At 35.2% G+C, this 25819-nt stretch overlaps 1 protein-coding gene across 6 annotated transcripts in view; it reads left to right on the forward strand.

The window, feature by feature from the left end:
• MPDZ (multiple PDZ domain crumbs cell polarity complex component) overlaps positions 1-25819 on the forward strand; it is a 166650-nt gene that overhangs the window by 44934 nt on the left and 95897 nt on the right. For all 6 annotated transcript variants that reach the window (XM_049710912.1, XM_049710914.1, XM_033439782.2 and 3 more), the window contains exons 4-10: positions 13215-13424; positions 13912-14051; positions 15084-15297; positions 17968-18096; positions 19697-19906; positions 22721-22835; positions 23189-23277. In XM_049710912.1, coding sequence (XP_049566869.1) covers positions 13215-13424; positions 13912-14051; positions 15084-15297; positions 17968-18096; positions 19697-19906; positions 22721-22835; positions 23189-23277 — 1107 coding nt within the window. The remainder of the gene's footprint in view (positions 1-13214; positions 13425-13911; positions 14052-15083; positions 15298-17967; positions 18097-19696; positions 19907-22720; positions 22836-23188; positions 23278-25819) is intronic.

Raw genomic sequence — 25819 nt, forward strand, 5'->3', positions numbered from 1 at the left:
TGTATATGCTGTGCGCCACTCGCCATTTGTTCTTAACAAGCGTAAACAGGAGTTGTAGAATTCATTTGTTTGGACGTTTGTTTGGAGTCCATTTACTACTTTTGGGATAAAATCCATGCCATGTTCACCTTTGCATACCTTGTCCCTAACATGACACTTTGCTCAAACTCAATAAATGATTGCTTAATTAATGAGTATGTGAATGTTGTTGAATATTTAGAAGTTTTGTGCATTAATAACTTTCCTTGCTAGAGAACGAGTTTTTAACATAAATAAACTAGCCAAATAACTGAAGTTACTTTGAAGACACCTCATTTTTCTCGTAGGAACCATATTGAAAAAGATATGTCACTCATCATTCATCATCATCATAGCAGTTAACACGTATGGAATTCCTACTGTGTGCCAGGAGCTATTCCACGTAGATTTACCTGTTTCATCATTATAACAATACTGTAAAGCACAGGATAATATTTTCCTCATTTTGCAGCTGGGGAAACGGAGACACAGAGAGGTTAAGTGGGGGAGTGAGTCAGTATCTGAATGCAGGCACGCTGACTCCAGAGCCCAGGTCTTAATCATAGAGCTCTGTTGTCTTTTGTTTCACTGTCCTAAACAGTATAATGAACATAATTTAAGGATTTCCTGGTGATCTAGAGGCCTTCGTTTTGATGATCTGATCTCAGGTGCTGGCAGTATTGTAGTGTTGTCTTGTTTGGAGACAGACACAATCCAGATTTGTATTCTGGCACTGATATTTATAAGTAAATGATCTTAAGCCAGAGTTGATTTCTTAAAATGAAAAAATATATATTTATCTTGACTGAGCCCCTTTTTTTCCCCTCCTTTAGTTGTAAAATGGGAACTAAATAACATGGATTTTAAAACTAAGGCATAAGCCCAGTGCTTACCAAGCACTCAATAAATATCAGTTCTCTGCTTATTGCTTCCTCCTCCTATTGAGATTTTATGTTCTAAGGCAGCAACTCTCAGTTTGGCCTCATGACCCCATTACATTGTTAAAAATTACCAAGCACCTCAAAGAGCTTCTGTTTTTATGGTTTTATCCACCAGTATTTATCAGGTTAGAAATTAAAATTGAGAACTATTGTAAATATTTACTTATTATATTAAAAACAGTAATACACCGATTACCTTTAAAAATTAGCGAGAAGAGTGGCATTGTTTTATATTTTTGCACATCTCTTTAACGTGGCTCAGTAGAAGACAGTGGCTTCTCATGTCTGCTTCTGCCTTTGATCTGTTTGCATTTTTTGTTTTAGTTGATGTATATGAGAAAATCAGGCCTCATGCAAGTATCAGTATGTAGCTGGAAAAGGGGAGGGGTATATATAGCCTTTTCAGATGGTTGTGGATATCCTCCTTCAATAGGACACCAAAACTCTTGGTAGTTTCTTAAAGGTTAGTTACAACGTGGAATCTGAAACCAGAACAGTGAACATTTTGTACTCTGTTACAGTAAAATCTGTCTTGTGCTTTGAATTTTTACTTTTATTATCCATGCAGAATTTTATATTATATTGGTCATCTGGAAAATTTGAAAAACAGAAAAATTACATTTCACATTTCACTATATAGTATCAGAAAGTTACACTTGGCTAATATTGCTTCTGATCTTATCAATGGAGTCTTTAAATTATGGCAAAGTGTCAAGCTCAGGAAGGCAGATGCAAATTTTTCAAAATTCTCATTTTTACTTGAAAGCTCAAATTTTACTACTGGCAACAATTACTGTCAGTTGTTTTCCTTGAAGTGACAAGCATACTTTGTTTATTTTTGAGAAATTGTCTGCCATATACCCAAGCCTGTATAATCATTTTTGGTTTTAAGTCATTTTTTTCAAGTAATATGGTACCCATGAAAAAAATAGCATAGTTTAGTTTGCAACTCAAACAATAGTGCTTCTCTTCTGACAATTGTATTTTTTTGTATAGCAGAAGTACTTTATACTTACTTACCATTTTTAACAGTATTAAAAGGATGTGCATGCAAGAGTCAATATCGAATAAAATTAATAATTTTTACTACTTCATCAAGAACGTTTTTATTTGATTCAAAGGTGGGGAAATAGACTTGTTCTTGCTGAGAGGAGCTGAAAATAATTTGTTGCCTTTTCTTTCACAGTCTACCACAGACACCGCTTTAATTACCATCCCATCCCCTAGAGCCCAATGTCTCGGACATTTCAGGTGCTGAATAAGTATTTGAATGAACTAAAGATAGGTCTCATAGAAAATGTAAAATTATACTTGTTTCATCTGAACCCCCCTCCCTGCCCTTATAACTTGCTGTTGCATTTTGTATCTTGTTTAGCTCAGGAACTGTGAGCTACTTTATGTCCAAAATAGTCTGGTCACATTAAGCTAATATGCTTTGAACATGCAACTCAATTTCTTTAATTAGCTTTAAAAATAAGGATCATTAAATCAAGAGTGCCACCATCAATTACTGTGCAAGGGGGTTTGCCTGTTCAATAATGCATCAGAGTTGTGCTCTATTCAGTGTTTCACTGAATGATTTATGGAAAAAGAGGCATCTCTTGGTTCCAAACTTGAAATGGAGCTCTATTATGTATAAGATTTTTTTTCCTGTTATTGCTACCATTTTAGGTGCTGTATTTCATTGAATACTCTCAGCATCCTATCCCTCTTTGCATTTCATATTTGGGATCAGTTCCAGAGAGTGTTTTACAGCATTTTTGTAAATTCACAAGAAAATAAGCACTTTTCTTGCTCTACAAGAAGAAAAGACAAGGTGCAGATTAAAAAAAAAAAAAAAAAGTCTGCATTTCTATGAGGTGCACCTGTTATGGCAGATTCCCCAGAGAGTGCCTTGCTTCTTATTTTTCCATTATGTTGAGGGAGTAACAAACAAACCAAAAATTGGGAAAGTGAACTAGCAATATATGTTTATAAATTTGTTGAAAATCTACCAAAACTAGGGTTGCAAAAGCAGTGGTCATTTTTCTTGTTTAATTCAAGATAATGCATATTTTAGCTTTTAAGTGATAGAAATACAGTATTCATCAAATGTATGTAAGCATTTGGGTTGTTTTATTCTCATTGCTATACTCTGAATTCAGAATAAGTCAAAATAACAGGACCACAAATTAGGTTTGGACAATCTATACAGAAATGCTTTGGGAAATTCAGTTTGATCCTAAGCAGTCATTTTTGTAGACAATAATACAAGTACTTCTGGAAAGATTGATGTTAGCCATGAAAATAGAGCTAATAATGTTAACTTCCTTTTCAGTTAACAACACAGAAGGGATAGATAAAACCTAAGAAGTTAATATTTCAGTATTTTGTAGCAGTTTTTGTTAAGTAAATCTACGTATTTGAAAAGTTTTCTATTGGATTAAGCTTAAGTGCATAAACCACATGCATATGATCAAAATATTAAGATGTTGATCTTGTTGAGTATGTTTGGAATTACATTAATTTTAAAGAATAGGTATTATTATTGAAAAAAGATGAAAAACAATTTATAATTAAAAAAATCTTAGAGTTATATCAGGCTTGTACCAGGGTGGGTCAAACTACTTTAGTGTAAAAGTGTAAGACAGAGTAAAGATTATTTTTTTCTTCTAATTTGGTGTGCAATTAAATGATACAAGCTTTAAAAATGTATAATCTTTAAGGAAGAAAGATCTAGGTGCGCTACAGAGGTCAAAACACATTTGCTGAGGATTCATCTTGACTTGAGCACTTGTTAAAAGATTTATTCTGGCAGTGGGAATTAGCCAGTTGAATCCATATCAAGCCTGTGGAGGGTAATGTATCACAGTAATAGACTAAGCTTCATCTTCAGATATCCACTTCTTTATTTTCCTTCACTTAAGGTGAATGCTGGGTAATTGAACTTTAAATTCAGTTTCTGTCAGAGAAGGTTTAGCTTGATACATAGAGGCTATTCCTACTACCTCTTTCTTTAAGAGAAGTGTATGTGTGTATCATTCATTGGAGTACCCCAGGTTCTCTGCTCTGATTGTATTGCTTACTTTGTAAACTTTAAAAAATTTTGAGAAAAAAACATACAATCAAGCGAAGATTATATGGCTCAAGGATTTTTTACAAATTGAATGTACACATAACCTTCCCCATAAATCAAGGTATAGAAGGTTACCAGCACTCCATAATAATCTCTGTGTCCCCTCAGTCAGTCCTAACTACCCCAAAGGAATCACTATTTTTTCCAGCCTATTTGAGTTATAGTTGACATAGGATATTGTATAAGTTTAAGATGTACAACGTGATATTTGAAATATTTGCTACCCTTATTTACCAGAGTAAGGCGAGTTAATACATCTATCCCCTCACATAATTAACCCTTTGTGTGTTAGGTGAAGACTTTTTAAAATCTATTCTCTTAGCAGCTTTCAAGTATATAATACAATATTGTTAACTGTCGTCACCATGCTGTCCATTTAGATACCTGGAATTTTTTCATCTTACAACTGGAAGTTTGTATCCTTTAACCAGCATCTCCCCATTTCTCCCAGCCCCTGGCAGCCACCAATCTACTCCTTGTTTCTGTGAGTTTGGCTTTTTTAGATGCCACATATAAGTCAGATCATACACTATTTTGACTTTCATCCCATAGATGAATATTTGAATTTTATATAATACAATCTGAGTATATATGCTTTTGTACCTGGCTTCTTTGTCTTCGCTTTGTGTCTGTGAGATTCTTTTTGGTTGTTGTATGTAGCTGTCGTTCTTTTCATTTTTTTGTTGCATGAATATACTAGAATATATTTTTCCTTTCTTTTGTTGACTATAATTTTGTGGGTTTTCCCCAGTTTTTGGCTGTATTATAAATAAAATTGCCATGAATGTTCTAGCATGTCTTTTGATGTTCACAGTTGTGCATTTCTCTTGGGTATTTACTTTAGAGTGAAATTTCTGGGTCTTAAGGTATATATTCAGCATTTGTAGATTCTGCCCAACTGTTTCCCAAAGCAGTTGTAGGTCTGTGCTCTCACTATAATGTATGAAAATTCTTGTTGTCCACATCATCGCTTATACTTGGTACCGCCAGCTTTAATTTTCTTTCCCCCTCCCCCCCCAATTTTAGCCACTCTAGCGGTACTTGTAGTATCACATTATTGTTTTAATTTGCATTTTCCTGACGACTGATGATGTTGAGTACCTTTTCATATGCTTGTTGGTTATTTGGATATCCTCCTTTGTGGAGTTTCTGTTTAAGTTTTTTGCACACTTTTCTATTGTTTTGTCAGTCCTTTTCTCATTGACTGACAAGGGTTTTTTATATATTCTGAATACAGTTTTTTTGTTGGACATATGTATTACAGTTGTCTTTTTCTGCTTTGTGTTTTGCTTTTTGACTCCCATAATTGTATCTTTTGGTGACCAGAAAATTTTTAAAAATTTATAATAAAGTCCAATTTCTGAAACATTCCTGGTGTTTTATCTATTTTATTAATCCTTTTTCTTCCAAAAGTCTAACTTTTGGCTTTCTTTATTGTATTTAAAAAATTTTTTCCTCAATTCTGGTCTAACCTATGTTATTTTCTTCCTTTTTTCAGATTTGGTATACTGTTTTATTTTAGCTTTTTGATACAGATGCTCAGCTCATTGATTTATTAATCTTTCATCTTTTTCTATTTTTTTTTTGCGGTACACGGGCCTCTCACTGTTGTGGCGTCTCCCGTTGCGGAGCACAGGCTCCGGACGCACAGGCTCAGCGGCCATGGCTCTCAGGCCCAGCCGCTCCATGGCATGTGGGATCTTCCCGGACCGGGGCATGAACCCGTGTCCCCTGCATCGACAGGCGGACTCTCAACCACTGCGCCACCAGGGAAGCCCCATCTTTTTCTAATATATCCATTTAAGTCTATGAATTTCTTTCTAAGCATTGCTTTTGCTGCATCCCACAATTTTGGTATGTTGTATCTTCATCATCATTTAATTCAAAATGTTTAAATTTTAATATAATTGCTTTGACCCATGGTTTATTTGGAAATGTATTGCTTAATTGACTAACATATTTTAGCTTTCTTGTTACCTTTCTGTTATTGATTTCGAGCTTAATTTACTGTAATCAGAGGTCATCTATTCTTTGGGGTTTGTTGACACTTGCTTTTTGAACTACCTATAGTCTATTTAGATAAATAGTTCCTTTGTATTTGGAAAGAATTCAGCATCCAGCAGTTGCTGAGTGCAATGTTCTATATTTGTCAATTAGGTCAACTTTATTTAGAATGTTGTTCATATCTTCTATATCCTTATTGATTTTTTTTCATTCTGTCAGTTACTGAGAGAGATTTGTTATAAACTCTAATTATGATTGTGGATTTGCCTATTTCTTATTTGGATTCTGAGTCCTTTTTGCCCTACCTGTTTGTTTTTTTTTTCCTTAACGATTTATTATTTATTCGTTTGGCTGCACTGGGTCTTAGTTGTGGCACACGGGCTCTTCGTTGTGGTGTGCGGGCCTCCCTCTAGTTGTGTCACGCAGGCTTCTCTCTAGCTGTGGCATGTGGGTTTTCCTCTTCTCTAGTTGTGGTGCACAGGCTCCAGGGTGCGTGTGCACTGTAGTTGTGACCTGCAGGTTCCAGAGCGTCTGGGCTCTGTAGTTTGCGGCACGCGAGCTCTATTTCAGGCATGAGAGCTCAGTAGTTGTGGCGCACAGGCTTAGTTGCCCCGCAGCATGATGTGGGATCTTAGTTCCCTGAGCAGGTATCAAACCCGCGTCCCCTGCATTGTCAGGTGGATTCTTTACCCCTGGACCACCAGGGAAGTCCCTGCCCTACCTGTTTTGAGATTATCTTTTTAGATTACTAAGACTGTTTTTTCTTTCTGTTGAATTGACCGTTTATGTATTGTCCCTTTTTATCTTCAGTGATGCTTCTTAAAATCTACTTGTCTGATATTAGTTTAGCTGTATCAGGCTTCTTTTGGTTAATGTAAGTGTTGTGTATCTTTTTTCCATCTTTCTACTTTCATCTTTTCTGTATCTCTTTTTTTATTATTAATCTGTGTCTTTGGTAAACAGTATACATTTGGATTTTACTGTATTATCCAATCTGACAATTTCAGTCTTTGAGTATTTAACCCCTTCATATTTAATGTAATTATTGATAAATTTAAATTTGACATTTTTGTTTTCTTACTCTCTTTTGCCTTTTTTGTATTAGTTGACTTTTTAATATTATCTTCTTCTTCTATTAGCATGTTATTTATACTTCATTTTATTATTCTTTTATTGGTCACCCTAAAGATTACAGTCAGTATCCTTAACCTATTTGAATTAACTTAAAAAAATTATTTTGAATTAAGTACAGATTCACAGGAAGTTTTCAATGTAGCATATGTATAGCCCTATGTATATTTCACCAAGTTTCCTCCAATGGTTACATCTTAATTATAGTAAAATATCATACCACAAAACTGATACTGGTACAATGTGTGTTAATTTTTTCAATTTGTGTCATTTTTTCCCACTTGTATAGATTTGTGTAACTACCACCACCATCTAAATACTGATCTATTCACCACCACAAAGACCTCCCTTCTGCTACCCCTTTATATTCATATCCAGCCCCCTACTCCACACCATTCCTAACCCTGGCACCCTTTTCCATCTCTATAATTTAATCAATTCAAGACTCTTATAAAAATATAATCATAATGTATGTGACAGTTTGAAATTGTTTTTTTTCACTCAGTATAATCCCTCCAAGTTTCTGTGTATCTTAATATTTTGTTCCTTCTCGTTGTTGAGTATTATTCTGGGTATGGATGTACTTACTAGGGGACATTTTGTTGGTTTCCAGTTTTTTACTCTTATAGGTGAAGCTGCTATGAGCAATTATGTACATGTTTTTGTGTGGACATATGTTTTCATTTCTCTATAATAAGTGCCCAGGAGCACAATTGCTGGGTCATATGGCAAATATGCACTGAGGGTTTTTTTTCAGAAACAGCCAAACTGTTTTCCGGAGGGGCTCTACTGTTCTGCGTTCCTACCAGCAGTGTATGAGCGTTCCGTTTTCTCCACATCCTCACCAGCATGTGCTGTTGTTTAGTTATCCTGTTAGGTATATAGTGATATCTTTCTGTGCTTATAATTTGCATTTCTCTAACAGGTAAGATGCTGAACACCTTTATGTTCTTATTTGCCATCCATGTATCCTCTTTGGTGAAATGTCTCTTTGTGTCTTTTGTTCATTTTTTAATTGGATTTTTTGGATTCCTGAGTTTTGAATTTTCTTTATATATTCTAGGTATGAGTCCTTCATCAGATATATACATCCTTAACTTATATGATTCTACTTTAATTAGTACTTTCACTACTTCCTGGAAAATTCAAGGAACTTAATACCTTTCACCCCATTTACCCTACTCCTATATTTTGTGTAATTATTCACGTAGTTTAATTTGACATGAATTTTAAACTTCAGAACTTTTCGATTATGTGTTGTAAGCAATTTCTATTGATTTACTCACATTTTTAAACCCTTTTTTGTGCTCTTCAGTTTTTTCTGCATTAGGGAAATTCCATCAGGGATCATTTTCTTTTTGCATAAGAATTTATTTTGGTATTTCTTTTGTACAAAACTGAAACAATACTTTGTGTGTTGAGTATGTATGTGGGGGGTTGTTCTGAAAATGTCAGGTTGTCAGTTCTTTTAATTTTTAAGTTCTCTTCTGTCTTTCAGTGATTCACTTGAGAAGTCAGATGTCACCTTTATTCTTTGAATATAAGGTCTGTTTTTGCTCTGGTGGCTTTTAAGATCTTCCCTCTGTCTTGGCTTTCAGCTGCTTTACCGTGATGTGCTATCATAGACAGCCTGGAGGCTGGACACCAATAATCCCTACTTCCTGGTATTTGTGCTCTTGTGTGATACCTTCTTGAGTATGGGCTGGCATTACTGATTTAGTTCTGATGAATAGAATATGGCAGAAGTGATGGTTTCCTTTTGATCTTTTAAAGTTTTTTTTTAAACAGCTTTTTATGCAAATTTTCCAATGATCTCAGTGGAAGGGTTATTCTGATACAGTTATTTCCACAGGGCGAGCTTAATTGTACAGAGAACTAAAGAGAATTTTTGTTTTCTTGGGATGCTCTTATAGAAGAGGCAGCTCTCTTAGTACACGTCCAGATAAGTTGTTTGCTACGTAAAAAGATGCTGTCCTTTTCTCCTGTAGTGCATATTGACTGATGCCCGGAGCACTAAACACTTGTTCAGTCAGATATTTTCTTGTCTCTTTGCTTTTGTAAGTGTATATTTATTAAAAAGTCATTTTAGAGCTAGTTATGCAAGTCATAATATTTTTATATTTGTGTGGCTTTATTATGTAGTATAAAAGTTATGACAAAAGATATTTTTCTGTGAAAAGTTATTTAAATTCATTTTAAAGACTACACAGATGAATTGATAAAACAATTGTTGGTGAGTTGGTTGTGTTAGAGGCAACTGTGAAACACTGAAGAAAAATATCCTAAAAATCTGGAAGGTTTCTATCCTGAAATTGTTTCCCAAGTGTCCAGATTCTTGCTTCACCTTGTAAAGAGGCTGAATTTGAAAAAAAAGTCCATATTATATGAATGTGGTTTATATAAGAAAGAGGGTGGAACCTCCCATATATCAAGATATTTGTGAATATGTATGTGTGTTTTAAGTTAAAATAATGTGCTTAAGTTGTATATTTGTCCTTTGTTATGATTTTTGCTTTATCTGACCTTTTAGAGTAAGTGACCCTTTTGCTGGTTCTGACTACATCTTATAATAGAGCTCCTCCTGTTTTTCTAAATACTGAGATGGTGTTCCATATTACCCTTTCACAAAGAATTTGGTAACTTTTTAATTGAATACCTTACATAGTTTTTATTTAATTTATGTTTTAATGTTAGCACTAATTAGAATCCATAAATTAATACATGTTTATTTACTAAGAACATAAAAGACCTTTTTAGACTGAAATAGCCAGAAGCTAAACAGAGAACAGAAAATTATGTGGTGACTGTTGCTCATTTACTAGCAACTTCCATAAATTATACAGATTGTTTACCTGTATGTAAAAATCAACAGATAGTTGTGTTTTCTTCTGTTTATTTTATATTCTATAAACCAAGATGGGAGTCAAGTTCTTTTTATTAAACATTTATACTGTGTCTGTTATGAACAGACCTATCATGGCAAAGAAGATTCATTCTTGTTCTTCAAAGAGATTATAGTTCAGAAAGCCATTTTAATAAAGCTATGGCAGAATCACAAGGTGCCTTTTTGCTATGGGTATAAATTTTCAAAGTTAGAAACAAGCCTTTTGTATAACGGTATAATTAAATTTTAGTTTTTACTTATGTGATCTCTTTGCTTTTACATTTATGTAGACCTCAGTGGCTGGGAGGAGGTAGGAGGAGTCATTGTCATTTGTTAACCTTTAACAAATTTGTGGAAGACAATTGATATTCAATATCATATAGCTTTATATGCATATATAACTTTACTCTTGGAATGCCTTCACACCTTGTCTTGTATAGTGTCAGAGCTTCTGTTTCACCAGTTAACTTCACACAGACAGACTCTTTGTGCTTATAATGTGATTTGTTCATCCTAGCTCACTGTAGCAAAACTCCAAATATTTTTTCCCTGTGCAAACATACCATAGGCATTAGGTCCTGGTGTGTGGGATCCTCAGCCTGTCACAGATTTCATGATGCCATCTGCTTCAACCTGAACAGTGTATCTTCTGCTGGCAGATTTTATTGAAGTTGCCATGCTCAGGTTTAAAAAAAAATCAGGTTTGGCATAAGAAGCTTACTTTTGAAAAAATAATAATTGATCATGCCTGCTGTAGATTTTAAAATAAGCATTTGAAAGGATTCCCAAAAGCCTCTTCCTCAAATACCTTGATCTCCTTTACATCTGTGGTTGTAGATAGCCAATAAAATGGTGAATTACTGGTAACTTTGGTAAGTTACTGAGTTTCCTGTTTTATTTTTTAGGACAGGTAACAAGCTTAGGCATGGATTGGTGACATAAATTGTGAAATATTTTGATTGCTTCTGTCAGTGGAAGACATTTACTAATGTCTCATTTCCAGAAATGATTGTTTGCTATGTGTATAATACGAAGATGGTAGTAGCACCATGATGAAAAAAATCTAGGTCATAATCTACTTACTAGGTCTGTGACTTTGTGTAATTTTGTCATCTGTAAAATGGTAATAGTGATTCTTGGAGGGTCATTGGGCAGATTAGATCAGAGTGGGTCCTTAAAAATGGATAAACATTTATTCTGCAGATGGATATTGAAAGCCAACTCCGTGCAAGACACTCTCCTAGAGGATGAGGATATAATAGAGAATAAAATAGTCGAATTCCTCCACTGGAGAATTCTACATTCTAGTCTGTCTCTGCAGATTGGGGTGGAAGCTCCATGACAGCAGGGTGCATGCCAGGCAATAATAAGCACCATGAAGAAAAACAGGGCAGTGTCAGTTCATGGAGCGTAATGGTGGGACGCAGTCTTAGTTAGGGTTGTCAGGGAGGCCTTCTCTGAGGTGACGTTAAGTGTACTTGGATGAACAAAAAATGTAAGCACGTAGATCCTTGGGGGAAGGACGTACTTGGCTGCTAGAGAGAACAGCTTGGCAGTTGGAGGAACAGTAAAGTGGTTAGTATAGCTGGAGCTTTGTGAGTGAAGGACAGAGTGCTGGGAGATGAGCTTAGAGAGTGATCCAAAAGTGTCATTGCTATAACTTTTCTTACGATTAATTGTAAATTAAAAGTTACATTCCAGATACCCTATAGAAATACAAAATTAGGATTGACTCTTTGCACTGTTTTAATAATTGCTTAGCTTTAATGTAATATTTATTATTATTTAATATTACTATATTAATGTCAGTATGACTTTATATAAGATATTCTATAAATATTAATAATAAATATATTATTTATTATTATTAGATTATTTAGCTCTGTATAACAGGCACATACAAGTAATTACAGAATATTTTGTTGTTGTTTATTAATATCATTGTACCTGGAGTTAACCATACTGTGAGGTTTGAGGGCGTAGTCCTCCAGACTAGAAGCTCTGCCCTAGACTTGTGCCACCAACAGCAAGGAGTTAAGCTCCAAATACAAAGTTGGAAGGAAGAGTCCACACAAGACCATCCTCACTTCTGATTCCAACTGCACATTCAGGAGGTTCCCCAAACCACGCTCAGGTTCAGTAATTCATTAGAAGGACCTATAGAACCTACTGAAAGCTGTTAAGACTCATGGTTATGGTCTGTTATAGGGAAAGGATACAGTTCGAAAGTTAACCTAAGAAAGAGATGCATAGCACTGAGTCTGAGAGGATTCCAGATGTGAAGCTTCCATGTTCCTCAGGAAGTGTTCCCTTCCCAAACTCGATGTGTGACAGTATGCGTGGAGTATTGCCAACCCAGGAAGCTCACCTGAGCTTGGTGTTCAGAGTTTTTATTGGGACATCATTTCATAGGCATGATTGATTGCCCATGTGAGATGACTTAGTTTAAGAGTTTGAGAGGATATCATGTGGCCTTGGGGCCCACTGTGAATAACAGAGACACTTCTGTCATCTGGGAAGTTCCAAGGGTTTAGAAGTTTCTTCCTATGAGGTAAGGACAAAGGCCAGGCTTCTTTCTGGGAAAGACCAAATTCTTTACTGCATAGGTTGTTATAAAAATTCAAGCAATATGGTAAGTTAATGGCCTTCTGGAATCCCATCTCTTGGGGACAACTAGTGTTCTGTTAGTGTTTTGGTGTATATTCTTCCAGATGTTTAATACACATGTAAACATTTTTTGAGTGTACATTGAATTGTACTATACTTACTGTTATTGTTCAATAACTAGGCTTTTTCACTTAAAAACATATGTATGGACGTGTTTTTGTGTGTGTTTTAATGAGTACCTTGAAGTTGAACACTGATTCTTTTCACTTAATTAGTTTTTAAAACTTTTTCCACCTAAAACATAGTGCTGTGCTGAACATCCTTGCGTTTACATCTTTGTGTATTTTTCTAATTTTTCTCCTTGAAATAAATTTCTTGAAATAGAGTTGCAGAATAAAAGGGTATGGACATTTTGAAATTTCGTAGGTACTTCATTATTACCTCTCTTGGGATGATTGCTATGAAATAGTTTATGGAATGACAAAGTTGTTAATAGTCTCCATATTACTCTTAGGTAAACATTGCAACTCCCACAATTTCAAATGTTGAATGTGCCCACATTCCACATCTCAGCCCAGCTGTAATTCCTACTCTGCAAAATGAATCATTTTTATTATCCCCAAATAATGGGAATCTGGAAGTTCTTACAGGATTGGGTACTGCACACATCAATGGGAAACCTGCTTGTGATGAATTTGATCAACTGATCAAAAATATGGCCCAGGTAAGAGCATTTCTTCCTGATAGTTAATGGTAGAATGTATAATAATATCTTAAGAATGTAATCAAATCCTGGATAATTTGAAGAATACTTATATATATTTACATTATGTAAGTTAAATATATACATTAAATATATATCAAGTATATTTAAAATATATATTATATTCTTATTTATGAAGACATTTATAATATCTGAAAAAATTGGAATGACAAAGATGTAGAATTTATGTGGGTTTAGGTGATTCTGAGATTTTTCTGTTCCTTTTTTTAATTATCATATTTTAAATTGAGCATTATATGTTATGTTTCAGAAATATTCTTCAGGATAAATAAATGTCTCATTCTAGGTGATGAGTGATAAAGTTTATCTTAGAAAAAAATATTTTTAATTTCTTTTTTTTTAAAGAACAGATTAATGTCACTAATAAGATGATTGCAAGTGCAGTGATTTGCATTTAATTATATTTCTTGCTTTTTTTCCTGAACAGGGTCGCCAAATAGAAGTTTTTGAGCTCCTCAAACCTCCATGTGGAGGCCTTGGGTTCAGTGTTGTGGGACTGAGGAGTGAAAACCGGGGAGAACTGGGGATATTTGTGCAGGAGATCCAGGAGGGCAGTGTGGCCCACAGGTGAGACTGTCACTGTGTCTTTTCTGTTTTTGTTTTTGGTTTTTTTTGCGGTACGTGGGCCTCTCACTGTTGTGGCTTCTCCTGTTGCGGAGCACAGGCTCCGTACTCACAGGCTCAGCGGCCACGGCTCACGGGCCCCGCCGCTCCGCAGCATGTGGGATCTTCCCAGACCGGGACACGAACTCGTGTCCCCTGCATCGGCAGGCGGACTCTCAACCACTGCGCCACCAGGGAAGCCCCTCTTTTCTGTTTTTGATACCAGATTCAGAAGGTACTGCTCACCTTGGGAGAATTTCAAGGAACAAAAATGAATAAAAACAGACAAAAAACTGAATACAATCTGTTATTAATTAGTTTTTAGAAATCATTAAATTCTTAACATTGCTACGATAAAAAGAAAGTCCTTTGAAAGGAGAGTTACTTTTAAATTTAGTCATAACTTAATCATTTTTTAGTAAGGAAAGAAAAATTTGACTAGGGCAGTACTCTCATTGCTATTAAATGGGCTCTTTTTGATTAGATTTTAAAATTACTTTATAGAAAAGTATACAAATGGCTTATGATAATTTGAGCTATATTTTATTAATATACTCAAAGCAACAAGTAAATATATACATCTTTGCTTTCATTTGTAGAGGATAGGAACATCTAAAATACAATGTATAGGTTGAGTGGGTAGCTGAAAAGAAGGTGCTTTTAACTGGGAGGGGTTGATTAGGGGTAGGTCAACTGGAGCCAAAGCATATATATTTTCCCTTCCATTTTTATTTTGACATAATTGACATACAGCAGTATGTAAGTTTAAGGTGTACAGCATAATGACTGGGCACAATAGTTTAGTAAACACCATCTCATATACATACTAAATTAAAGAAATAGAAAAAATATTTTTAGAAGTGCAACTGCAGGAAAAAGCTTTCATAGTGTGGACATTAGAAAATAGAATTAAAAATAACCTGAAAATGCGTACCAAAGAAGCTGTCATTGTTTTGAGAGCTGTTAGTTATTTTTTACCCCCTTTTTCATTCTTAGAGATGGAAGATTGAAGGAAACTGATCAGATCCTTGCTATTAACGGACAGGCACTTGATCAGACAATTACACATCAGCAGGCTATCAGCATCCTGCAGAAAGCTAAAGATACTGTCAAGCTGGTTATTGCCAGAGGCTCATTGCCTCAGCTCATCAGCCCCATAGTTTCCCGTTCTCCATCTGCGGCCAGCACAATTTCAGCTCACTCTAATCCGGTGAGTACATCAGATTTTCAAGAGGAACAGAACGTATTTTTCTATTTCTTTAAGGTTTTGTATGGGTTCACACTTCCTGTAGATTCTTTGTACTTCTTGGGTTTTTCCCTTTTTGTTGCATCTCTCTGTGGCCTGGAATATTTTTTATGTAATTATGATTAAGTTTATGGCTTCTAAAAAATTTTTTTTAATTTAATTTAATTTATACAGCAGTTTCTTATTATCTATTGTATACATATTAGTGTATACATGTCAATCCCAATCTCCCAATTCATCCCACCACCACCACCCTGCCACCCCACGCTTTCCCCCTCGGTGTCCATACGTATGTTCTCTACATCTGTGTCTCTATTTCTGCCTTGCAAACCAGTTCATCCGTACCATTTTTCTAGATTCCACATATATGCATTAATATACGATATTTGTTCTTCTCTTTCTGACTTACTTCACTTTGTATGACAGTCCCTAGGTCCATCCTTGCCTCTACCAGTGACCCAATTTCATTCCTTTTAATGGCTGAGTTATATTCCATTATATGTACGTACCGCATCTTCTTTATCCATTCGTCTGTCAATGGGTATTTAGGTTGCTTCCATGTCCTGGCTATTGTAAATAGTGCTGCAGTGAACATTGGGGTGCATGTGTCTTTTTGAATTATGGTTTTCTCTGGGTATATGCCCATACCATATGCTGGGTCATATGGTAATTCTATTTTTAGTTTTTTAAGGAACCTCCATACTATTCTCCACAGTGGTTGTATCAATTAACCACTGGTTGGTGTATCATTGGTGGTGTATCATTCCCACCAACAGTGCAGGAGGGTTCCGTTTTCTCCACACCCTCTCCAGCATTTGTTGTTTGTAAATTTTCTGATATGCCCATTCTGACCGGTGTGAGGTGATACCTCATTGTAGTTTTGATTTGCATTTCTCTAATAATTAGTGATGTTGAGCGCTTTTCATGTGCTTCTTGGCCATCTGTATGTCTTCTTTGGAGAAATGTCTATTTAGGTCTTCTGCCCATTTTTGGATTGGGTTGTTTGTTTTTTAATACTGAGCTGCATGAGCTGTTTATATGTTTTGGAGATTAATCCTTTGTCCGTTGATTCATTTGCAAATATTTTCTCCCATTCTGAGGGTTGTCTTTTCATCTTGTTTATAGTTTCCTTTGCTGTGCAAAAGCTTTTAAGTTTCATTATGTTCCATTTGTTTATTTTGTTTTTATTTCCATTACTCTAGGAGGTGGGTCAAAAAGGATCTTGCTGTGATTTATGTCAAAGAGTGTTCTTCCTCTAAGGGTTTTATAGTATCCGGTCTTACATTTAGGTCTTTAATCCATTTTGAGTTTATTTTTGTGTATGGTGTTAGGGAGTGTTCTAATTTTATTCTTTACATGTAGCTGTCCAGTTCTCCCAGCACCACTTACTGAAGAGACTGTCTTTTCTCCATTGTATATCCTTGGCTCCTTTGTCATAGATTAGTTGATGATAGGTGTGTTCCATTGATCTATATTTCTGTTTTTGTGCCAGTACCATATTGTCTTGATTATTATGGTAGCTTTGTAGTATAGTCTGAAGTCAGGGAGTCTGATTCCTCCAGCTCCATTTTTTTCCCTCAAGATTGCTTTGGCTATTCGGGGTCTTTTGTGTCTCCATACAAATGTTAAGAGTTTTTGTTCTAGTTCTGTAAAAGATGCCATTGGTAATTTGATAGGGATTGCATTGAATCTGTAGATCGCTTTGGGTAGTATAGTCATTTTCACAATATTGATTCTTCCAATCCAAGAACATGGTATATCTCTCCATCTGTGTCATCTTTGATTTCTTTCATCAGTGTCTTATACTTTTCTGAGCACAGGTCTTTTACTACCTCCTTAGGTAGGTTTATTCCTAGGTATTTTATTCTTTTTGTTGCAGTGGTGAATGGGATTGTTACCTTTCTTTATGTAGCCTTTTTACTTGACATCATTCCTTTAAAAAAAAAAAAAAAAATTTTTAGTCCCTTAAAAAAGTTTACTCTAGGGACTTACCTGGCGGTCCACTGGTTAAGACTTCGCACTTCCACTGCCAAGGGCCCGGGTTCGATCCCTGGTCCGGGAACCGAGATCCCTCATGCCGTGCTGTGCAGCCAAAAAATAAATTAAAAAAGAAAAACAAAAAACAATCTTATTGATCTTATCAGAGTACGAGCTCTTTAAAAAAAAGAAAAAAGGAAAAAAAACCAGTTGACTCTAAGGGTAAGCAAATAAAATCTTAATTTTGCTTTGTAAAGTCACTGACAGCTGTCAGTGACTTTAAGAGGTCACTTTGTTTGGAATCTCGCCCAATAGGGTTTATGCAGAAGAAGTTCTTAACAGCTAACAGTCTTTCCTTGATCATCCCTTTTTTTTTTAAGTTCTACAAAGGATCTTGCAAATCTCTCTTTACCTGGTTAAATGCAGTCACTGTAATGATGTATTGATTATTTCAAGAATGGTTATATCAATAGCAGTAACAACATGTTGAAAGAGAAGTGTACTAAATAAAAGGGACCCTGTTAAAACTCATTATTATGTCTGCACTTAGTTATTTAATACTAATCACAAAATAATATTCATAGAGATCTCAACTGTAGTAATAATTTTAGTTTTTCGTAAAATGTTTTCAAATTCATATGGGGGCTTTGCTTTCAGGTTCACTGGCAGCACGTGGAGACTATTGAATTGGTAAATGATGGCTCTGGTCTGGGATTTGGCATTGTAGGAGGAAAAGCAACTGGCGTGATCGTGAAAACCATCCTGCCTGGAGGAGTAGCTGATCAGGTAAGCTACTCCAGCAGATTTTTTATGTTTTATCAAAAATACACCTTCATCTTTTACATTTCTGTTAGAAGAGAATTTGGCTTTAGACAGTGTCAGAATCTTCTCTTTCGCTGGACTTGTATGTAAAATGTTTTTCTTAGACCTGGGGAGAAATACATTTCAAGAGAGACCTTGATTTTCAGTTACAGTTACAGACAGTGATCTTAAGCCTCTTTAGAATCACAGACTAAAGCCCAGGTTGTGGTTTTGATCATTGTAGAGGTATATATCCTTTATTTTATGATTGTAAATCATGTTTATAAGCCTACTTATCTGTTTTATAGCTACAAGGTATTATGGAAAAAAGAATACTTCATTATTGAAGGGCGAAAAATAAGATTCATCTTGTCCCTTTAGTGATGGGTCACTGGTGTCATCTTTGTATATGAAGTACAGCCTGTTTTTATCTCTTAGAGTAGTTTATTAAAGCATTGCCATTTATGCTATGTAAAGTTGTTGGAGCATATGTGAGAAAATTGTAAAGTTACTAATTATGATTTACATTTTAATTTGACAAGTTCTAGTGTCTCTTTTGCCTTGGTTATAATGTTTTATATATAAAGCTGTTTGCTTTTGCATGTGTATTTGAACTTAAGTCACGTGCATCAAGTATTTTTCATATTGGTAAATGAAAGGCAGATTTATGGGCAGCCTTATCAATAGAGATAACCTTATCAATTATTGAGAGTAACTCAATAGTATGTGCGTTTTCTTCCTTTTAAACATTAGCCAGTATCATGCAGTATCCAGTGAAATTTCTCTAATTGACAGGCTTGTGGTAAATCAGCTTTACCTTGTGTATAGAGCTGCACTGTCTAATACTGTAGGTACTGGCCACATATCACTTTTTAAATTCAAATTTGAATTAATTAAAATGAAATAAAATTACCACCCCAGTTCCTCCATTAGACGAGCTATATTTCAAGTGCTCTAGAGCAATATGTTGCTTGTAGCTTCCATATTGGACAATGCAGAACATTTCATCACTGCAGAAAGTTCTAGTGGACAGTGCCTGTATGGAGGCTTACCAGACTGCTGTTCACTTCCCTGGTTTATCTGAATTTAAGTCTCACAAATATTTCATCTGCAAATGAGTTTTTTAGGGATGCAAATTTTTGAAATGGCAATGCAGAAAATTGTGGTATTAACTCAGTGGATTTTTGTGGTTGATACTGTATTTTGAGTTATATATATTTGTGAAGTGAGTTATACTTCACCTTTCCTTAGTGGCATTTTCTGTTTATTTTATCCCTCAAAAAATTCACAGAAAGACTAGTGCTTTCTTGCATCGAGTGGGTAGAAATCAAATTGAAAAGGTCATATCAACTATTGATTTAAAGAATATTTATGAATTTCATTTACTTACATCACACTTAATGAAGTTAGCATGCTTCAAAAGACAGTTAACATCACAACCACATGTTTAATGTACCATGATTGGTAATTCATGTAATAGCTCTTTTTTTGTTATTACTCTCGTTCCCTCTAAATGAGGGATTTATCTGATGAAGTTAATAATAATAACAACAACAATCTGACTAATCAATCCCTTTTTATTCAGCATGGGCGATTATGCAGTGGAGACCACATTCTAAAGATTGGTGACACAGATCTAGCAGGAATGAGCAGTGAGCAAGTAGCCCAGGTCCTCAGACAGTGTGGAAATAGAGTCAAATTGATGATTGCAAGAGGTGCCATGGAAGAACCAGCGGTGCCCACCTCTTTGGGCATCACGCTTTCCTCATCCCCATCTTCTACACCAGAGATGCGGGTAAGGAGATAAAAGCAGTTAATGGGAAAGTCATAGACTGTAGCACTTAGATGACAGTGGTGTTTATTTAGAAACTAGACTTATTAATGTTAGTGTATTAGTGCTAAAGAATGAAACAAAATTCAAATGTAATGATGTTTCAGCACTAATAATAGTTTATTAAATAGGAATAATGTCTAACAGGTGAAAGACAGATTGCTTAAAAATTCTAGATCACTGTTTTTGATTTTTCTCTAAGCACATTTATGAGGAAAATGTTTTGAAGTTTGGATATATTTTAAAGAATTATTTGCTACTAATACGTAAAACATTTAATTCTATCTTTTTCTTACTTAGAAGAGTTTCTGTAAGGTGGGCTGTAAGTTCCAATCATTCCCTTTCAACACCTTGCTTCTTAGTGTCTTTTTGTGGGCAAGGTGGATAAATAAAGCTTACTAAAACCTTTCATTGTTGTTTTCAGGTATGTCATATAATTGTTATCAGATTTGTAATAAGTTGCTATTCTTGACCCACTTATATAATTTTTTTTAGAGAAAAGTTATGCTTTCGGGGTTGTGACAATAGCTTCATAGGCGCAGAGCATTCCATCTTTGTTCTTAACTTGGTATGATAAAAGCTAGAATGTTTCAAAATTATTATAATGTGATGGTTATCTCAAATAGTTCAGGTCACAAGATGATAGAGGATTAAATATCAACAAAATAATTTTATCCAGAAATTTCTTAAATATTTAAGAAGAGAATTATGACCAATTTCTATATGAGCTTTATAGCAAATGCAAGTTCTACATTCCTTTCTTATAGATCTAAAAACAGTTATTTTCTAAACAGTTGCTACAAATTCTTTCTTTTAATATTCTAACCTCCTCCACAAGCCCTTTAAAACTTTATTAGAACACTTGAAATTTCCATGATTCTGTTGTTTTTAGGATTGAGTTTCGTTGCTATTTTTTGCAGGGAGAAAGAAGTAAAGAAAGAAAGCCTGTTTATGAAAGTATTTAAATGGCATTCTTTTGTGGTAAACAAAACATTTTATTCAGCAATATATAAATGAATGCAATACCAAAAACCACTTGATGTAATTGAAAGCTTAGAAAAATATCTATTCTGTGCATATCATTTGTGAAGCTTGTGCCCCTTTTAAAACCATTCGATAGTCAAATTGCCACCCTCTAAAATAGCACTTGCATAAGTCTTATTAAAAATAGAAGACACATTTGTTTCAATTGAAGCAGATTTCATCCTGTCATTTTCTTGTAATTATCTAAACTTTAAACTTTTGCTAAGTTTGCACAGATAATTATGTGCAATGAAAAAAATAAAACTTTACTATACCATTATATCTCATTTAGGTGACTTATCAGTGAGGTACAGAGTGTGCTTAAAGAAAATCAGAAACCATTACCAGCTCGCCCCAACCTGCATGTCCATTCGAACCAAAGACTTCATTCTTTTGTGATCTTCCTAGGGTTCTCTGTGGAATCTGCTGACACCACACTAGTATATAATGCCAACAACTTATTGATGACTTACTGTGCTAGTTCACTCATGCTTTATTCAGCGAGCCTTGCCCTTCAGTCCAATACATAATAACAAGTCTACATATTAGAGAAATCTGCTTTCAGGTACCACTCCAGGAATGAAGGAAATCATGTGTAAAGGCATTCTTTCCTTCTAAAAAGCTTTTTGTATTAAAGTTTGAATTTATAAAGCAAATACAAGGACAGTTTTTTTTTTTTTTTTTTTTTTTTTTTGCGGTACGTGGGCCTCTCACTGTTGTGGCCTCTCCCGTTGTGGAGCACAGGCTCCGGACGCGCAGGCTCAGCGGCCATGGCTCACGGGCCTAGCCGCTCCGCGGCATGTGGGATCTTCCTGGACCGGGGCACGAACCCGTGTCCCCTGCATCGGCAGGCGGACTCTCAACCACTGCGCCACCAGGGAAGCCCCAAGGACAGTTTTAATTAGCTGTTTGATATATTTCACTGGCTTTCAAAATAATCATCAGTCTATTAATAGTATATCTGGAGGATAGATTCACATTCATGGTGTTAGAATCAGCTCTCAACTTAAGGTAGTAATAACGGCATGTCTTGAGTGGGCAGTATGGCCCCTACATTCTAGGAGGAATTAACATACTGTGCAGCTTTTAAGAGCAGGGGTTCTGCAACCAGCTTATCTACATTTGAATTCTGCCTCTACTAGATTGCTGTTTGTCCTTGGAAAAGTTTGTGTTCCTCAGTTTCACCAGAGAAAAATTGACAGTAATTGTACCTACCTCATAGGCTTATTCTAAGGAGTAAATGAATTGAGACATGACAGGTGTCTGTTATATAGAAACTGCTCAATAATTGTTAGCTGGACTTGTTCTTATTCCTGATAGACAGTTGAGCAGAGTGATGCTTAGAAAAAAACAGTGGCAAAGCTAGATTTGAACTTGCTGATGTGGATTCAAAGTATGAGTTATTTTAACTGTATTACATCCTAACTTCTTCAAAAATGAAGATGAGCCATCCCTGAAAATAGAATTTGTTAATAAGAAACTGTCTAATTTTTAACATTTTGCACGCACAGACAATTATATATTTCTCTGATGGGGGTGTTCAGCTTTACTCTTGACATTCCTTTTGAGTAAAAATGTGATGCTGAGTCCAAGTTGTCAAGATTGAAGGAGTAATCCCTACTCTATAATTTTCTAGCTGAGTTCTCTAACACCCAATTACATCATATTATTTCTAAAGATTGTGGCTTAAAAAAGATTATCTTGTTTGTTTACATGTTTATTTATGTGTATATTTATTTATCAATTTTATTTTAGGTTGATGCTTCTACTCAGAAAAGTGAAGAAAATGAGACATTTGATGTAGAACTCACTAAAAATGTCCAAGGATTAGGAATTACCATTGCTGGTTACATTGGAGATAAAAAATTAGGTAGTTTTTAAACATTAATATTCTATTTCTTTCATCTTGGCAATTGCCTGTAATGTCTTTGTCTTATGAAATATTGAATCAACATAATGTATTTTCAGATTGTCATAAACTGATGGAAATCTTCCTTAGGAATAATTTAGTGCAGGCGACTCTGATATTTTATTTCAGACAAAACCATTGTCTTTTTCTGTAGCGTAAGTTTCTACTAGTGGTTTTCTTTGTGTGGTTGCTTGATTTATATCTGTGCAAAATTAGGATTTTATATTTGGAGAATGGAGGATGGGTATTGTTTGAGTGTGCTTTGTAAATAGTAAAGCAAAACAAAGCAAAAACAAACCTATTTCTAATCTTAGAACCTTCAGGAATCTTTGTAAAGAGCATTACAAAGAGCAGTGCTGTTGAACATGATGGAAGAATCCAAATTGGAGACCAAATTATAGCAGTAAGTACACATTTAATAACAGCTTTGTTAATTTTCATGGTTGAGAGATGCATTCTCCTAGTTCATGCAGTTTTGAGAACTACAGGTAGCTCTGTACTAATTGAAGCTTGCTTTGGTGGTTTGAGCTGTCATCACAATTACTCATTATTCTGTGGAAGTCAGAGCATTGGATAGAAGCTTTATTGATACCTTTTCTAAAGGTGGGAGACTTTCTTGACTAACTGCTAATACATCTGCTTTCTGGTTTTAATGATTTTGGTACATTAATAATCATACTTGTATTTTAGCTGCAGATGCTCCAAAACTAAAGACCAGACATTATCACTTTTAGTGTACTTGAATCTGAAATTGGGTTGTGTGCATTTTTTTACATCAGCTTCAGAATGACACTATTTTTGTTGGCACCATGACCAGGGCTCCTTTTAGCTGTAAGACTATAAAGGAATAAAAGAAATAAAGCCAGATCCTCTTGGTTAGATCAAGCTCATAATTGTATCCTAGTAACATTAGTATGTTTTGACCACATAGCTGTTCAAGGTAGTATAAAAAGAATCCAACTTTCAGTTCAGTGTTCAGTGGAAACTGGACTACCCTAACTACTTCTCAGAACACGAATCCCAGAGACCCTGCGTCAAGGGCTTTCTGGTTAAATAAGTTTAGGAAAAACTGCCTGTGATATCATTTCTTAGGGGTCCACAATGCACATTGAAAAATCAAAACCTGAGAAGTTTCCCAATAAAGAAACTTGTTTAACTCTTTTACTTCAGAGGTTCCTAAACTTTTGTAATCATGTTCTTTCTTCCCTCAAACATATATTATATTCTTTGGAGTACATTTTGGGGAATGCTGATTTATCTTAATATATATTTGTTTATGTGTAATGAAGTCTGTTTTCCCCTTGGGATCTTAATAGTAGTTAAGATAGAAGAGTCCTTGTTCACTGCAGCATTATTCACAAGAGCTAAGATGAGTAAGTGACCCAGAGGTCCATCTGCAGATGAATGGATAAACAAAATGTGGTATATACATACAATAAAATATTATTTAGTCTTATAAAGAAGGAAATTCTGTCACATTCTACAACAAAACCTTGAGAACATTATGCTAAGTGAAATAAGCCAGGCGCAAAAAGTCATAGCAACAGAAAGTAGAACAGTTGTTGTGAGGGGCTGGTTAGAGGAGGAAATGGGGAGAAGTTGTTCAATGGGTATAGTTTCAGTTTTGCAAGATGAAAATGTTCTGGAGATGTATCGTATAACAACATGAATATACTTAACACTACTGAACTATATACTTAAAAATGGATAAGAGTAAATTTTATGTTTTGTGTTTTCTTTCACATTTAACAGAAAGACAGACATGTCCTTTATCAGTCTCTGCTCTTTGCTTCTACATTGCAACTCTGTGACTTTTCTTGACCTTTGTTCTATAAAACTCCTAACTACACCTGTTTACCTCTTGAAATCTGCTCTAAAGACCAAGTTGTGCGTGCCACCTAAGCTGGTCATATCCTGGGAAAGAGCTTTCCCATTGTATCTCTATTTTAACATACAATGAAACTTAACTACTTTACTTTTTTTTTTATTTTGGAGGAAAAGGAGAGGGAGAGAGTGAATATATACATATTCTAAATCCATATCTGATAAAGAATTAAAAATTGAATATATAGCTAATGTACTTGCCCCCCAGACTATATATTTGAATCTAATAGAAAGCTTTTTTAAAAACCAGCATTCTTGAGATATAACTCACAGAACATACAATTTGCCCATTTAAAGTGTATGATTCAGAAGCTTTTAGTATCTTTACAGTTGTGCGTTCATGATCACAATCAATTTTAGAACATTTTCATTAACCTTTAAAAGAAACCCATCCCATTAGCAGTTACTCCCTAATTCCTCCATCCTCCCAGCCCTGCACAACTACCAATCTACTTCCTATCTCAATAGATTTGCCTATTCTGGACATTTCATGTAAATGGAATCATTCAGTAGGTGGTCCTTTGTGATTTGCTTCTTTTGCTTAGCATAATGTTTTCAAGGTTCATCTATGTTGTAGCATGTATCAATTCTTAATTTCTTTTTTTTTTTTTGCGGTACGTGGGCCTCTCACTGTTGTGGCCTCTCTCGTTGCGGAGCACAGGCTCCGGACGCACAGGCTCAGCGGCCATGGCTCACGGGCCCAGCTGCTCCACAGCATGTGGGATCTTCCCAGACCGGGGCATGAACCCGTGTCCCCTGCATCGGCAGGCGGACTCTCAACCACTGCGCCACCAGGGAAGCCCCTTAATTTCTTTTTATAGCTGAATAATATTCCATTGTAGAGACACACTACATTTTATTTATCCATTCATTAGTTGATGGACATTTGAGTTGTTTCCACTTTTTGGCTATTACAGACAATGCCGCTGTGAACATTCATGTACAAACTTTTGTGTGGAAGTATGTTTTCATTTCTCCTGGGTGTATACTTAGGAGTGGAAATGCTGGATCATATAACTCCATGTTTAACCATTTAGCAAGAAGCAAGATTCCTTAACCTA

Source organism: Orcinus orca, chromosome 6 (genome assembly GCF_937001465.1).
Source record: "Orcinus orca chromosome 6, mOrcOrc1.1, whole genome shotgun sequence".
NCBI lineage: Eukaryota > Metazoa > Chordata > Mammalia > Artiodactyla > Delphinidae > Orcinus > Orcinus orca.